At 39.7% G+C, this 18,289-nt stretch overlaps 1 protein-coding gene across 2 annotated transcripts in view; it reads right to left on the minus strand.

Moving 5' to 3' along the window:
• The window catches only part of trim44 (tripartite motif containing 44), a 156,034-nt gene that overhangs the window by 58,870 nt on the left and 78,875 nt on the right, over positions 1-18,289 (minus strand). Inside the window, exon 5 of one of the 2 annotated variants that reach the window (XM_062036042.1) lies at positions 17,084-17,106. The exons of the other annotated variant lie outside the window; for it this stretch is intronic. Within the exon in view, the coding sequence (XP_061892026.1) occupies positions 17,084-17,106 (23 nt within the window). The remainder of the gene's footprint in view (positions 1-17,083; positions 17,107-18,289) is intronic. 2 annotated transcript variants of the gene reach the window in all.

Here is an 18,289-nt window from a genome sequence, read left to right on the forward strand (position 1 = left end):
TAATCGATGGCTCTCCCGTGTTGACGGCGAACCTTCACTTCTTTTTTTTTGGGGGGGATACTAGACCCAGCAGGCCCTAACCAAGACGGGTACTCGAAAGGGGTGGGCGACGGGACCCAGGGGCACCAGACACGCAGCCCGGCTTTCCCTTCACTTCGAACATTCACTTCCAATACTTGTCTTCTTTCTAGATTGTGGGGAAAGAGATGTAAAAGCTTTCCACATTTCTCACGGGTGGAGCAACCCCATGCTGCACAACAGGTCATTTTTACATGCTGAAAAACTACAGTAGAAACGCCGAGGATAGCATCAGCTCAAAATACGTAGCAATCATGGCACTCTGCAGTCAGGTGAGTGCCTTTTGACCAATCATTGATGAGATCGTCTGAAACCGGGTTGGCCATACTCTCTCTATACATGACTGAGTTGTGGGCAACAAGAGAGTCCCCCTATCAGCCCGACAAGAGAGGTGCGTCTCAATCTTTCCGTCAAGTTCAGTCTGAAGACACAAAAAGGACATAAACATGCTTTCAATGACAATAAAAAAAATACCTGGAGTGCTTTGGTGTCTTGCCAGATTTTTTATTTTCTAGGAATACAGAATTGGTATTCCTGCTGCAGAAGCACTTTCAATCAGAGGAGAGGAGCTACACTTCTATGTTTAGATACCAGTTTCACGCAGTAATAACACAAAATGTGGATTGTTACGACCATGCTTTGATTGTCAAAGATGTTTGGTATTGTAATTTGTGATATTTTTACCTGAATAAATGCTTCTGATATTATGTACACGTTGTACAAGTTGATGGTATTTATATTTATCTGCAAGACAATGTCTTAACCTTCTCTGGTAATACAATGTTATATTCAGCCTGCTAATCATTCCTTAATTCAGGACTATTAACTGGAACATTTCATAAAATAATATACACTTTATTTCAATCATATTTGTATTCCTCAATTGATGTACTGACATTTAATTAGATAGAAATATCAGATTAAATTACAAACTATCTTTGCAAAGCATGATCGTAATGGCATGTATGTAGCTATACCGGATGTAACGCATAGTGCTATTATTGTGAAGCCGGAAGTGTGTGATTGGTTTGAGAAGGTGGTGTCTTGATAGCGTGAAAGTCTTCGATAAAAACGTGACTCAGGAATTCCTGCCCACCTTCTTTCTTTTCTGCTGAGCTTTCAAGTCATCTTACTAAAACAGTTAAAGTAACAATCTACATTTTATGTTATTAATGCATAAACTAATCTAAACTCGCAAGTAAAGCTCAACCGGCCTCTCTGAATGCAAGCTCGGCAGCCGGCCGTTGCTCCAATGTGACGTCTTACAGTGATTGTGGATACAAAAATGGTTTTGTTTTGTCGGGAGAACAACTTGTCATGGCTTTGGACCTGGTATTTCCATATTGTACCATTTTCTTTGTCCATTTCTGCTCGACATTTTCCGGTTTGTGGCTCATCAGTAAATAGTGAAAGCAACCTAATTTTCCCACTATACGGAATGGCCCAAGGGTCAAAAAGGAGTTAGGACGCATGCACGTTAATCACACCTTAAAAGCATTAGTGCCGTGGAAGGAACTCCAACAGGTCTGTCAAAATACATCCCGATTAGACTTTAGATAAAACTATTCCCGGGTTTTGAGCAAGTACATTTTATACTGTGGAGGGAGGTGTAGTCAGCACTGCCTGCAGAAGAAAAAGTCATCGCCTCTGTCCATGGTGTTGAGGACAGAGCACCATCAGATGGGGGCGTGGCAGTGCTGACGGCGAGACACAGCTGGCAGGTGATTCGATTTCACAGGTGGTACGTGTTAATCTTATCATCTGTTGTCTTTAACAGTAAGCGGCCGGGAGCAGGAAGGGAGAGATGATACGGACGTGGCTGAAAAGTCACGTTCTAATAGGAGAGAAAACTTTTGTTGCAAAAACATTATCATTAAAACCTTGTTGAACTTGGCTTCGGTGCCGTGTCTGACAGTGGGACCGCTAGGAAGCGACTTCCACATATACATTAAACATTCATACATTCAAATAAAACACTTACATTTTTTTTCCTGTATGACATTCTAATAATAAAATTGCATTTGCGTCTTTTTTAAAGTTACTGTGATTAATCACAATTAATCACGATTAAAAAGTATGATTAATCTGACTAAGAAAATGATTAGTTTGACAGCACTATTCTAAATATTTCAAGTTCTAAAGTAGATTTAGGCTTAGATTTCCTTTTATTGTCATTCAAATTTGAACTTTACAGTACAGATAAGAATTAAATTTTGTTGCATTAGCTCGTTGTAGTGCAGGATAAAAAAGCAATAAGTTGCAGACATAAATAAATAGATTACTTTACAGATAAATATATTGCACTTTTGCATATGCACCCACGTGTATGGATGTATGTTATATTGTCTTTATATTCCAGCGAGTTAATCCGTTGCTGGGAAGAATTGAGGGGATTATTATGATGCGTTCAAGAGTCTAATGGCCTGAGGGAAGAAGCTGTTACAGAACCTCAAGGTTCTGTAAATACATAATATATATTAATTAATATTAATATGAATATATAATCATATTTTGTTATATAAATAAATATTATTATAAATATCATAAATAATATAGATAAATATTTGACTTTCTGCTAGTAATTTGTACAATATATCTGTATATCCTGTACTCCTAAAGATACCAATTTTATTTTAGCATTGTGGTAAAATCAGAATTAGCTGTGCAAAATGGGACAGTGAATCATGGTTTTGTTACACTCATACCCAGTGGCAAGCACATGACGAGCATGCAGCATTAGTAAGTTAAAAAGCGCTGCAAGCATGGCCACAGACCATTAATGTTGTTATTACTGATCGATATCTTAGGGTTGAGAAATGCTACTTTCATTAAAATTATATCACTTTGAAGAAATATGAAGATGGTAATCAGAGCGTAGCAGACACAAAAGACATTGTGCAGGCTGTGGCTGAAATATTGAAGATTTGTCTGTCTGTACTCCTTAGAGTCGCCTTCTCAGACCCTCGTTTCTGCAATATACCCTGAGTGTTTCCCAAATGTAAATGACCACACTTACTACTACACTTATCTTTTCTAATACTGCCTGAGCGAACAACTATACATCCTTGTAAACACACAAAACACACACGCTTTCCCCATCAATGAAAGAGAATTGCAGGAAATGAATAATCTGACTTTTTTTTTAGACTTATTTAATAGAAAGAATAATTTGCCCAAGCTTCTACAAAAAAAATAATTATTTGATGGGACGGTGAAAGTCTGAACGGGTAATTCAATGATCAGGCTGAGTGAGGAGCAATTAACAAGATGAGCGCGAGAAAAAGAGCAGAGAACATTGCTGCCCTATATTCACATTTACAGTTAGACCCAGAAGTATTTGGACAGTGTTCTTTGATGATTCTGCCGTCAAACACAGACAACGTGGATTTTAAATTAGGCCTAATCCAATAACACATTTTGCTCTATTATATATCTACCTGCAAATTATTGCCCATAAACGCTATTGCCATTATTTTTTTAGACCAAATTAACCGCTGATGTCATAATAATACATACCGGTAATAATAATGCATGTATACCCTTTCAAATGCAATAAAGTTATATTTCTTGTATATTTTAACATAGTAATTGAAATGTAAACTTTTGAATATCAAGTTAAATAAAATAAACACATAATACAAATACAATATACTCTGTCTGTTAATATCAATAACTTTGTGCAAAAACAGCACAGCCTTTATGTTTAATATTAATAGCTCAGTTGTTTAGACAGTAATGTGTTTATACACGTTTAGATTAGGGAATAAAGTGAATTATATTTATATAGCACTTCTCTCTAGCGACTCAAAGCACTTTACTTAGTGAAATACCTGTATATTAGCTACATCTTTAAACTACATTTAAACTAGTGTGGGTGGCACTGGGAGCAGGTGTTTAAGTGTCTTGCCAAAGGACACAACGGCAGAGACTTGTATGGTGGAAGAGTGGATCCAACCTGGAACACTCAAATTGCTGGCACGGTTGCGCTACCAACCAAGTCACGCCACCCACAATGACAATTCTCAACGAGGAAAGACGGTAATGTTTCTTGTTTATATGTAGGGTTGTACGGTATACCGGTATTAGTATAGTACCGCGATACTAATGAATAATTTTCTCTGAAAAGTAACGGATCCACCACACCCGCGCCCCGTTGTCGTCACGTCGTGTCATTGCTGGTTTACGAGCAGACGAGCATGTTCAGTAACGCACAATCTCGGAGTACTTACAAGCAGACACAGTGTGTAGACAGAAAAGGGAAAACGGACGCATTTGGTTTAAAAACTAACGACAAAGGTGAAGTTATAACACTGAAACGCCCTCAGGAAGAGGTGCTTTAAGACATGGCTAGCTAGCTAGCGGCTAAAGTCTAGCCCCAGTCTGCAGTGTTTTAGCTACTTCTAAATCACTAATCCTCGCCTCAATGGCGACAAATAAAGTAAGTTTCTTACAAGTATCATCCCTGCAGAACGAGGATTAGCTAAACATGTTTCATTACACACCGTAGCTCACCAGCGTCAAAATGTAAACAAACGCCATTGGTGGATCTACACCTAACATCCACTGTAATGATACCAAGTACAGTAGCGTATCATCTTCTTAACATTTTATTTCGTTTTTTTGTATATTATGTTTATAAAGTCAGGAAATACGTCCCTGGACACATGAGGACTTTGAATATGACCAATGTATGATCCTGTAACGACTTGGTATCGGATTGATACCCAAATTTGTGGTATAATCTAAAACTAATGTACAGTATCAAACAACAGAAGAATAAGTGATTATTACATTTGAACAGAAGTGTATATAGAAGATGTTAAGACAGAAAGTACATTAATAATTCATTTCCTACAACTTGTCCTTAATAATTTTGACAAAATAATACAACTGCATACGTCAGCAGCTAATTTGCGAGCCTTTGTTTGCTTACTTACTAATAAAAGACAAGTTGTCTTGTATGTTCACTATTTTATTTAAGGACAAACTTGCAATAAGAAACATATGTTTAATGTACCGTAAGATTTTTTGTTAAAATAAAGCCAATAATGCAATTTTTTGTTGTCCTCTATATTTAGAAAAGTACTGAAAAGTATCGAAATAATTTTGGTACCGGTACCAAAACATTGGTATCGGGATAACACTATTTACATGTTAACATTTAAACTACCTAGCAAGTTAACGCTAGTTGGTCTCCATAATTTCATTAACGTGTGGTTATCAGTCACGGTTTTTCGATCGTTTGAATTTAATACAGTAATACTAACCGTCGGGAGTTTTACAGCGGTAATAATTACTTCCGTTTATTTGTAATACAGTTGCCCGCAGCTGCTGAAACCGATGCAAAAGAGGGACCACTGTCCTTTTTTTATGGCAGTCGTTTTTTGCCAGAATATAATTGTTTTTCAGAAAACTTAAAGAGGGAACTAAAACACATAAAATATCAGCCTAAACTACAATCGTAAGGACAAACTCAATAACAAATAAACATACACGTACAACACCAACAGCAGGGAGAAAGGGCAGTTAAGAATATGCAGGAGGGAGAGGAACTGTATTTTGCGCACATGGCTTAACAATCCATTATTCATTGGCGCCACAGATGAGAGTGCATCAACCCAAACACAGTAGTAACCCAATTCTGCCACGCTATATCCTTGGATGCATTGCAGACACTTAACGCCTTATCTTTGCTCTCTGGGATCACAGCTCTCTATCTATCTCGTGAGCCGGTCAATACTAGAAGCACTTTCAAAGCAACGCTCAGTGAACTAGCAGACCCCAATAAGCATATGAAATACTTGAAAAGAAATATGCACCAAACCAATTGAATGCAATCGACTTATGTCTTATCAGTGGCAAACACAAATGTAGAATTTGGTAGGATTCTACGTATGTTTTATAAATACTCTTTATTCCATTACATTTTGGTGAATAATAACAATGAGTTAACATGTTTTTGGGACAACTTGTTTACATACAAATTATGGCTGCCAAAGTTAACACGATAATAACGAGTTATTGAAGGTTTCCTTTAACAGCACTATTTTCTTTATCGCACGATTAACGTGTCTTCTGGGACCCTCGGTCCATACTGTAGCGGTGGGAAAGCAGTCACAGGAACCAATAGAGAGCAGAAAATGGACAAAGGAAAAAGTTAATTAAATGGAAAGTTTAGCTTCGAAGCCCGACAAGCATTTGTTTTCCCAAAGATGTTTGCAAAATATAACTTGTGGTTACTTGTTGGGGCTTGCTTTTCTGTCCCACAATAAAGCAAAACAAAATTGTACCAGTAGGTAATTTGCCTTTTTCTATAAACTTTTCCTGGTTAACGCGCCCCAGGTCGACTTAGCACACCCCTAAAAATGCGCGCAAATGATGCATGCGCAACTATGCCCAAGCCACTGGACTCTAGAGCAGTGGAGACGCGTTTTCTGGAGTGATTAATCCTGTTTTTCCATCTGGCAATCTGATGGACGAGTCTGGGTTTGGAGGTTGCCAGGAGAACATTTCGGACTGCATTGTGCCGAGTGTAAAATTTGGTGGAGGAGGAATTATGGTGTGGGGTTGGTTTTCAGGAGTTGAGCTTGGCCCCTTAGTTCCAGTGAAAGGAACTTTGAATGCTCCAGGATACCAAAACATTTTGGACAATTCCATGCTCCCAACTTTGTGGGAACAGTTTGGAGCGGGCCCCTTCCTCTTCCAACATGACTGTGCACCAGTGCACAAAGCAAGGTCCATAAAGACATGGGTGACAGGGTCTGATGTGGATGAACTTGACTGGCCTGCACAGAGTCCTGACCTGAACCCAATAGAACACATTTGGGATTAATTAGAACGGCGACTGAGAGCCTGGCCTTCTCGACCAACATCAGTGTGTGACCTCACCAATGCGCTTTTGGAAGGAAGGTCGAAAATTCCTATAAACACACTCCGCAACCTTGTGGACAGCCTTCCCAGAAGAGCTGAAGCTGTAATAGCTGCAAAAGGTGGACCGTTCATATTGAACCCTATGGGTTAGGAATGGGATGGCACTTCAAGTTCATATGTGAGTCAAGGCAGGTGGCCAAATACTTTTGGCAATATAGTGTATGATAACTTGTAGTGTCTCTTTTAGTAACAGCTCCCTTTTTTTTAGCTGTACAGTTTGCTTTGTCCTCTAACCATGGTTCCTTTGACACATCCCTGCTTTGATGTGAAGGGCAAACTACCGGACAGATAAGCTGATAAGATATCATTCAACCTCTCCAATTCCATGCTCTGTCAAAGGTGTCCCCTCGGTCTGTTTCTATTTGTGCACCTCAGCTATGAATAAAGTAAACCAAGTCTACGGTTGTCAGAAAAACATTGTGGATGATTTATGAGATATTAAAATATTGCAAGCGATAAGAAGAACTCCAAATGACATGTTAAGATATTCCTCTTTTGGATTAGGGATTTATTTGCAGCCTCATTTAAATAGTTGGAGGTCGTTGGCTTGGAGAAAATAAATATATTTAAAAGAATATTATCAGACTATGTTACTTAATGTTTTCGGGAGTACTCTTAAGGCGAAAACCCTCGTGTTCAACCAATGACTTTGAGAAAATATGTCTCTAAAGTCCCCCAAAAAACTTCAGAGAAAAAGGTCTCTTGAGACCTGAGCAAACCTCAACAGACTTCAGTATACCCTTTATCTTTTTAAATCGCTCAGTGAGCATCCAAATGACTGTGTGTTTATTTATTTTTGTCACCAAATTCTCAAAAAAAGTTGTTTTTCTTACCAATCATGAGGGTGTTTTGATCAAACCTGACCTGAAACAAGCCCACTATCGCACAACATTGAGTTTTATAGTATTTTCTGTTTTTTCACTCAGAGCATCAGATATAGTTACTGTCAAATATGTTTTCCCGGCATCCCCATCATTTCCCCCATGTGCTTTCACTCATGTTTAAAAAACAAAGTTAATGAATATAAATTGGAAGGATTTTCAAAATAGTATCAAAGGGAACTTTGTAACTAAGATAGCAATGATATTTGTTGACACATACAATTTGCATGTAATCTGTTGCGTAACGAATGCAAGTCAGTTAATCACAAAGAGGGTCGGGTATTTTCTTTTAACTTTCCTCTGCTACAAATGTTATTTGAAGCAGTAATTGTTTGCTTTATTCAAGGATTCAAGGAGCTTCATGTTAAAGCCATGATACACTGTATGAACTGCTTGCCTACAAATATAAGCCTGCCAGCTAAACCCACCATCACACCTTTAAAGTTGCTTTGATAAAGTGGCAGACAAATTAACACAATAAAAAGGACAATGTGCCTATATTTAGCAACCAACTAAAGAAAAGAAAAGTAATTTCCTTGAGCTAGTGTTTGATATAGTGTATCCTTGTATTTTGTACGTGTTTTCTGTCATGAGCCCACATGAAAAATTTGGACTTTTCCAGTTATGTTACTGTGTTCTGTATCATTTCCTGTTCTGGTACTCTTATTTTGGTTCTCCTTCCTGTTGAACCCCTTATTTTGCAGCATCTTCACTTTGTTTAGTTTCCTGCCACAGCACCTGTTTTCCGTTACTAATCAAGTCTATTTAGGTTCACTTGTTGCTCCCTGCCAGTGCTGGGTTATTGTCTTTTGTCAGTGTGCATGAGAAACTCTGCTGCCGCTACTTTCCTGGCGCTAACCTTCTGTTTTTGCTGTGTTTTGCTCTCTAAGTAAAGAATGACATTTTTACCCACTCAAGGCCATCTGTCTCTGCATCTTGGAGTCACGACAAACTCAACCATGTGCAACAGAGACAGTGGTCTATATAAATCAGCTGAATAAAATGTTCATATTCAAATGTCATTTTACAATACAATATGTGTGTATTATTGTATATGCAACGTATGTATATGCAACCGATCAGTGGTCTATATAAATCAGCTGAATAAAATATTCATATTCAAATGTCATTTTACAATACTATATGTGTGTATTATTGTATATGCAATGTATGTAAAACACAGAGGGTAGTAAGTGCACGGGAGATGTGGGGGTTTAAGCAAGACATGGAAATGCAATTTAAATGCATCTCATTAAGGTTACAGTCTGGTGGATGAGCTGAGGGGAGGAAAAAACCAAGATTTATACTCCGAGGATCTTGGCAAGCATTGTATTGATGAGCAACTCCTGGAAAGATGTGGGTGGGTACCGACCGTGTTGTGGTCCTGGGAGAGGGAGGGATGCTCTGTCTGTGGCAGTGATATTGGGCTCAGACAGCGGATTTATGTTTCTGCTCGATAATCTTCCGACTAAATTACACTGCACTAAGTCCTGAACTTTTGCTATTTCGTGATTATTCACCCTAGAGCAGGGGTGGGCAATTAATTTTTACCGGGGGCCGCATGAGCAACCCGAGCACTGCTGGAGGGCCACATGGACAATATTTCAATTCAATTTTGCTCAATATTATTTTTGATATACCGTAAGATAAATAATAATAATGATAATAATAATTAATAATAATAATAATACTTTCATTTAACCTAACTTAACTTTATACAAAAGCAGATTGCTTTTGATGGTTTTATTTTTAACACTGTCTTACACTACACTTTCTGATGTATAATACAATGCAAAAATGTCCATTTCTGCACAGGGTTAATTTAAAGTTTATCCTGCATCCTCTTTAAAAGTCCAACATTGTTCCCCGTCAGATTTGGACAACCATCTGTTGTCAAACCTGCCAGCTTGTCCCATTTCAGTCCTAACATGTCCAAACACGCATTTACCTATGTGAACAAGTCATTACCTATGGTTGTCCCTTTTAATTGACTGCATGGCTGACAGCTCCTCCGTGATTTGAAAGTCTGCAGTTATCCCATGTAAGAAGATGAGCAGCTGGGCGGTGTCACATACATCGCAGCTCTCATCCAAAGCCAGCAAAAAACAGTCAAAGTCGGCCGTTCTGTTCTTCAGCTGAAGCTCCAAGTTTCCGGGCATTTCAGCGTAACAGAGTCCAATAAGCACTCCTTAATAAACTCTCCGTCAGAAAACGCCTTACTTTTTCTGGCGATTTTGTGAGAAATGACGAAACTTGTCCTGACGGCTGCATCTCTGGGGGTGTGAAATTTGGCAAAAAGTCCTTGTTGGGTTTGCAGTTTTACCATCAACGCATCAGCCTCCCTTGTGTGCGCTTTATCAGACATATTCCGGTATTTTTCCTCGTGCTTCGTCGTGTAGTGGCGATTCAAATTATATTCTTTAAACACAGCAAGCTGTGTACCACAAATTAAGCACACGGTTTTACCTTTCATTTCTGTAAAGAAATACTTGGCAGTCCATGTCTTGTTGGAAACACGGCATTCGTCATCAACTTTTCTCTTTTTAGCGTCTCGGGGGTAACCCGTGTGTGGGGAGGCGGGGCCGGCGGACCAACGGCGCCCGCTCCAAGATGGCGGCGAGGAGGCGTGGACGAGAGAGCGGCAAGGCGGGGCGCGCTGGGAGCGACGCCGCAATCAGCATAAGGTGCGTGGAGCGCGCAGCTGTGGACAGTGCAATCACCCTCTCGGACCGTATAAGAGGGCAAGAGATGTGAACATCAAGAGAGAGACACGGAGAAAGACGGCGGACAGGAGGAAACCATCCTCTGCCACCACACGAACGACGGCGACGTGCCGCTGAAAAGCAGACGGCGGACGGAAGGAAACCATTCGTGTGCTCACGTAAGAAAAGGCAGCTGCTGATAAGCACGCAAAAGACTCTGTTATTGAAATAATACAGAAGTCTAAACCGTCGCACGACAATGTCTTCCCTGGATGGTCCTGAGAACCCGCACGGCAGTTAGGACTGTCACACCGTGCATCACTTGTCGCTGTGCACCTTCACTCACAGGTTACACATGGACATACGCCCATAAATAACACTTTTCAAAATAAAAGCAACACCGTTGTATTGCGCGGACGACATAGATGGTTTTTAAACTTTATTTTGTAATTTGTGATTGCCGCTATTCACATTCACTCACGCGCATACATCCACACGGAAGAAATACTAATAACGCTTTTCAAAACAAAAGCAGCACCGTTGTATTGCACACATTAGATACTTTTTTAAATGTATTTTGTAATTTATGATTGGCCTCACGCGGGCCGGACAGGGACGCACAAAGGGCCTGCGGGCCGCAGAATGCCCAGGTCTGCCCTAGAGCTAACTCAAGCCGGACAACACATTAATCAACATGCCCAGTAGAGTTCTTCCTTAACATTATGTGCATCTTGTTGTTTGTTCCGAAAGTTATTTTCCATAAGAGCTCCATTATATTCAGCATCCACAGCATTTTAAAGCAATATGGGGAACTTGAGAGTAATTATTTCAGGAAGTGTGTAAGGTGTAGTGGTTAACCTTGCCAAGGGCAGTTGCATTGCGCCCTCCGGCCCAGCCTTGTTGCCATCTGCTCCAGAGTTGGGAGCTCTTAATACAGACTGAACCATCAATAACATATTACATTTTGGCTCAGTGCACCAGTTTGGGTTGTGGCCTTTCTTACTTATTAAAAGTAAGACACATTACACACCAGAGAGAAATGTCCCTGATGTCAGAAAAAAAATAGATATACTATTTTGTTTTTTACTAAATGTTTTGTAGCATGTAGAAGGAATTTGACTTTACAAGCAGCATTCACACAGTTACTTCCTTTGAGGAAATATGCGCTTACTTTAAAAATGCTTGTACAAATGTCTGAGGATTTTTCTGCAGGAGAGAAGGTGTAATTTGAGGAGAGAGCACAGGCAGAAAATACCAGGATGCGCTAAGAGGCACAAATGCTTCAGATCAATAAGCATGAGTCTGGTCTCAAAATATTTTGGAGATGTTCTGGCACAGACCAAGGTGAATGATGTTCTTTAGCCAAAGATCAACACAAGCCAACTGCAACAGCAGCAGAAATAACAGTGCAGTGGTACCTTGGTTTTCTTTAAGTCCCAACATTTAGGGAAGACAGAATGTACCGTATGCTGCTGGGATAGGTTCCAGCCCCTCCGCAACCCCAAGAGGGACAAGTGGTAGAAAATGTATGGATGTATGTAAATAAATAAAGGGTGCCAGAGTGTGGTCGGAAGGACATTTGTGGACTGCAGCTATTTTTTTTTGGTTTGTTTTAGGGATGTCCGATAATATCGGACTGCCGATATTATCGGCCTATAAATGCTTTAAAATGTAATATCGGAAATTATCGGTATCAAAATTATCGGTTTCAAAAAGTAAAACTTACGACTTTTTAAAACGTCGCTGTGTACACGGACGTAGGGAGAAGTACAGAGCGCCAATAAACCTTGAAGGCACTGTCTTTGCGCGCCGCCCCAGTCACATAATATCTACGGCTTTAGACACACACAAAATTGAATGCAAGGCTTACTTGATCAACAGCCATACAGGTCACACTGAGGGTGACCGTATAAACAACTTTAACACTGTTACAAATATGCGCCACACTGTGAACCCACACCAAACAAGAATGACAAACACATTTCGGGAGAACATCCGCACCGTAAAACAGCATAAACACAACAGAACAAATACCCAGAACCCCTTGCAGCACTAACTCTTCCAGGACGCTACAATATACACCCCCGCTACCCCCTACCTCAACCCCACCTCACCCAACCCCGCTCACCTCAACCTCCTCATGCTCTCTCAGGGAGAGCATGTCCCAAATTCCAAGCTGCTGTTTTGAGGCATGTTAAAAAATATTATGCACTTTGTGACTTCAATAATAAATATGGCAGTGCCATGTTGGCATTTTTTTCCATAACTTGAGTTGATTTATTTTGGAAAACCTTGTTACATTGTTTAATGCATTCAGCTGGGCATCACAACAAAAATAGGCATAATAATGTGTTAATTGCACGACTGTATATATCGGTATCGGTTGATATCGGTAATTAAGAGTTGGACAATATCGGAATATCGGCAAAAAAGCCATTATCGGACATCTCTAGTTTGTTTTGTATGGGCTTGCGTTACATTGTAGAAATAATATAAAGCTCCCCCAAAAAGCAGCAAAGACAGAAAAATAGACACAATTTGCAGTATGAAAACAGAGATACATTTGGTGAAAATGTTCATCCAGAACTGAATTATAGCAAAACCAAGGTACCACTGTTGAACAATTGCTCCTCTAACTGGTTGCAGGATAGTTAGAATGGAAATCGGAAACCGGAACCGGTTCCGAGTGTATCAATTCCTCTGAATCGCTTACCATTTTTTTCCAAACGATTACTTTAATGGTTCTTCAGGGTGATGATGAGGTCGCAACGTGCGTAGTGATGTCAAACAGCAACATGGCAACGCCCGGGCGGAAGAAGCGTTTTGAAGTTTGCCGACATTTCACAAGAAAAGATTGCAACAGTGCTACTTGTAATTTTTCCAAGGTTGCTATTTCATCAAGAGGAGGACATACGAGCAATATGCTGAAACATTTGAACATGCAACATGCAAGAACTATAAATGAATGTCGCGTTTTTGAACGGCGCCAATCTCATCCCAGGCAGAAGCAGTCATCTGGCGTAAACACAACAGGTACAAATACCGCCTATAATGTTAGCGCAATTATTTGTTAATTTGAAATGAATGCCTTCTCATTCAGATGAGCATGAGGAGACATATTTTGACAGGTTTGGAGGCGGGTAGTAATAGCTCCAGTTAACGTCTGCCACTGGCTTTCACCGCGGCAGGGAAGAGTACCATTTGTCAAGGAACGACGAATGTCAGCGAGCAGTGACTAAGTTTGTAGTCAAAAGCTTACAACAATGCAAACAAATGCACCTTCGGTCGGTGAATGTTCAATTGTAGTCAGAGAAAATCTGCATGTTTTCCCCCCAACAACATTTGAACTCAGTCATGATTATTATACAGGTGGATCTCATAAAATTAGAACATTGTGTAAAAGTCCATTCATGTCAGCAATTCAACTTCAAATGTGAAACGAATATGTGATATAAAGTCATTACATACAAAGTGAGATATGCCAAACCTTTATTTATATCATTTGGATGATCATGATTTACAGTTTTTGAAAACCCCCACATTTTCTCAGATTTTCAATTCAAGGTTTTCATAAGATGTAAGTCATAATCATCAACATTATAACAAAAGAAGGCTTGAAATATATTGTGTTGCATGTTATGAGCCTATACTATTGTTTTACCTTCTAAACAACTAAATCTAAACAAACCTTTGCCCAGTATTTGCACGGTATACAAGATTCTTAAAAGTTTTACAAATGTTATGAAATGTTACATTCTTGTGTAATTTTCACATATGTTTTATTTTGTTACATTTTTTTACATTTATTTTCATTATTTTTATATGCATTGTGTCTCTTAAGACCTCACTGTTGGCTTTGTAAGATCACATTAGCTCTAAACCAGTGGTTCTTAACTTTATTGGAGGTACCGAACCCCACCAGTTTCATATGCGCGTTCACCAAACCCTTCTTTAGTGAAAATAAAATGTTTTTTTTAAAATTCAAGACAAAGTAATATGTTTTTTTACTGGTGCACACAATGAACCATCAGTGTTTCCCACACATTCATTTATTTGTGGCGGCCGATTTCACCGAGCGTTTCACTGATGGTGAGCAACCTGACGCTGCTTCATTAACACCGCCGCTCGCTGTTTGACTCGGGGGCTGGGGCAGACGCACGCAGTAACAGTCACCTGTTACCATACCGACGAGCTAACGTGTCCAGGTTATAACCCTGTTGTCAATAAACACACGTGGAGACGGTGCTTCAGATACTAATACTAATTTGATACTGTAGTAGTTATCTTTTGTGTATTCAGAATGTAAAATGGATGGATGGATGGATGGATGGATGGACGTTTAAAACAAAACTCAGTGTTTCCCACACATTTATTTATTTGTGGCGGCCCACCACGAAAGAATTACGTCCGCCACAAATACAATTTTTTTTTTTTTTTTTTTTTTGTCCGGTCCAGCTTCTCAGGCAAAGCATATAGTTGATGTAGATGCCCATATAGGCTGTTCAGATTTACTTTACAAAATAGAAGTGTAGAATACTTCTCTTGTTGCCTTATTTGTATTTGACCACTACTGTTTTCTGTTTATTTGTTACTGACTGTGGCAGAACACCTCTGCCTCTTTTTCACTTTATGTTGCTGGTAAATAATATGGTTGTAGTAGTAGGCTAAAGTTAAATTATTTAGTATGCACTAATTAAAGGGGCAGAGCTTTAAGAGACATTTTAGCTTTTATATTTTATAAGATATATTTTTTGTAAGAACCACAATTAATAAATATATTTCAGTGAATAACTTATTGTTCAAATCTGTATATAAATATGTACATAAAGTGTTGTAATTATATTGTAAAATGGATGGATGGATGGATGGATGGACGTTTAAAACAAAACTGTTATTATTACATTCCTACTCTCACCTATGGTCATGAAGTGTGGGTAATGATCGAAAGAATAAGATCGCGGATACAAGCGGCCGAAATGAGTTTCCTCAGAAGGGTGGCTGGCATCTCCCTTAGAGATAGGGTGAGAAGTGCAGTCACCCGAGAGCGACTCGGAGTAGAGCCGCTGCTCCTTCGCTTGGAAAGGAGCCAGCTTAGGTGGTTCGGGCATCTCGTGCGGATGCCTCACGAGCGTCTCCCTAGGGAGGTCCTCGTTGCACGTCCCACTGGGAGGAGGCCCCGCGGCAGGCCAAGGACCAGATGGGGGGATTACATCTCCTCTCTGGCCTGGGAACGCTTCGGGATTCCCCAGGAGGAAGTCGCAAATGTTGCTCTGGAGAGGGAAGTCTGGGGGTCTTTGCTGAAGCTGTTGTCCCCGCGACCCGATTCCGGATAAGCGGTTGAAGATGGATGGATGTTATTATTAATTAGTAAGTATACATTTTTTTAGCCTTTTTATTGAAAATCATATCATTGTAGTAAATTATGCAAATTACTCGATGATGTCATGGTGACCACGCCCATAGCCACACCCCCACCGCCACAGGTATCTTGGTAGTTTATGGGAAACACTGAAACTGTTATTATTAATTAGTAAGTATACATTTTTTTAGCCTTTTTAGAGAAAATCATATTGTAGTAAATTATGCAAATTACTCGATGATGTCATGGTGACCACGCCCATAGCCACGCCCCCACCGCCACAGGTATCTTGGCAGTTTATGGGAAACACTGACCATGCATGAACATCACCTTGTTCAAAGAACAAAACCAACACAGTGCATGAACTCACAACAAATTACACACCTGCAAATCAGTGTGACTTCTGCTGTTGCCTTATCCATAATACACCGATAGGGAGAAGTTTTTATTTACACGATTGAGTCAGGTGTGTCTTGACCTCTGCGGCGGAGGCTCCGCCAAACCCCTGAGGCTGACTCACCGAAACCCCTATGGTTCGATCGAACCCAGGTTACGAACCACTGCTCTGAACTAAACACAAATGATGCTAATCCACCTTTTTGTTATCTCTTTCGATCGATAAGAGAACCGATAAAGAACCGAATTGTTAAGCAGAATCGAAAGTGGAATCAGAACCGGAAAAATCGTATCAATTCCCATCGTTAAGGATAGTGCAGGGGGCCAAACCTGACACCACTAATCACGGAACAACATGTATATACAGTATAAGTGTGCCAATCAACACAGCTCCATAGCATACAGTCTCTCATACTGAGCTACAGAGATTGTCACTTCGACTGATTCCAGCGGGCACACATAGATGAGAGCGACTAATTGCCTTGCTGGAAAATCAACGTGACTCACATGTGAACAATGGCTTTGGAGGATAGGGAGTACTTAATGTGCAGAGGTGAGCTTGGATCTGTACTGCAAACAGGTAAATGCTTGGACTGTGTGTTTGTTAGTATGCAGGTCGGGTGTTGTACGTCTTATGATGGTTAAGGGAACTGAGAGGAGTAGTTTTGAAGTGCCCTCAGTTTACAGTTAAGTATAAAGTCGTAAAGAAGGTGAACATAGATCAAACTTCTTCTTACCTTGGTCTGGCTTCAAAGTCAAGCTGCGAAAAGAGTGAGAGCAAGAGAGGGGGGCAAGGAGAAAAAGGGAGACAAAATAAAACATTTAAAATCATTGCACAGTTGTTGTGGGCAATAAGATGTAAACAACATAATTCACATTAACTAGGGCCACAGCTGGTGGGGCTCTAAATTCAACCAATTAATTTTAACTCTCATTTTGTGAGTAGATGGGTTGTTCCTGTATGTCGTTCATTCGTTTTATTTGAAAGGCTAAGTAAATTTTCCGAAAATTTCAGATGATTCAGCTTTACTTTGGGGAAAGTAAGTACTTGATCCCCTGATGATTGTATAAGATACGGACAGTCAATTTGATGGTAGTTTTTTTTGTCACAGAGGGACACATAATGTACTGTATTTTTAGGACAATAAGGCACACTTAAAATCCTTTAATTTTCTCAAAAATCAAGAGTGCGCCTTAAAACCCGGTGCACCTTGTGTATGTTATAACTCTGGTTGTGCTTACTAACTGATTTTATGTGATACAAAGTGTAATGATAAGTGTGACCAGTCGATGGCAGGCACACATACAAAATGCATGTGGACTGCAGGTTGATGCCTGTTCAATAAATGATGCCAGTCATGTTATTTGGCATTTTATCTTGACCTATTATGCAAAACCAACTTTTCTTACCTGTTGGTTTCTGCAGTTGTGTATTTGGGATCTGCATAATTGCACACGTTTACTATTGTTGTCTGTGTCATAGTCAATAAGCTCCTTATTTTTCTCTATCCTTTTGTTGTGGGGCATTCAATCTGTGCTGTTGCCATTGCTATTATAAAGTAGCGTACATTTCTAACTTAATCTATCAGTAGACTCGCTATGTAAGCACTAAAAACTATAGGAGATGAATATAGGAGTTTAATTCATGAAATTAAACTGTTACCAAAGCCGAATCTCTCCAGGACATACAAAAAATTCCACTTAATTAAGTGAAATGCCCTTCCAGCATCCATAGATATCACTGCCTCTTCAGTTTTAAGAGCAGGCACATCACACAATATATTAAAAAGACGTCGAAGATTAGAGAAGGAGTGCCTATTACGAATGAACCTGGTTTGATCCGCATTAATAATAGAAGGGAGAATAGTATCCAGACGTAAAGCCAGCAGTTTGGATAATAATTTAAAGTCAACATTTAACAGGCTAAAAGGACGATACAAAGG

The sequence above is a fragment of the Entelurus aequoreus genome, linkage group LG24 (genome assembly GCF_033978785.1).
Source record: "Entelurus aequoreus isolate RoL-2023_Sb linkage group LG24, RoL_Eaeq_v1.1, whole genome shotgun sequence".
Lineage (NCBI taxonomy): Eukaryota > Metazoa > Chordata > Actinopteri > Syngnathiformes > Syngnathidae > Entelurus > Entelurus aequoreus.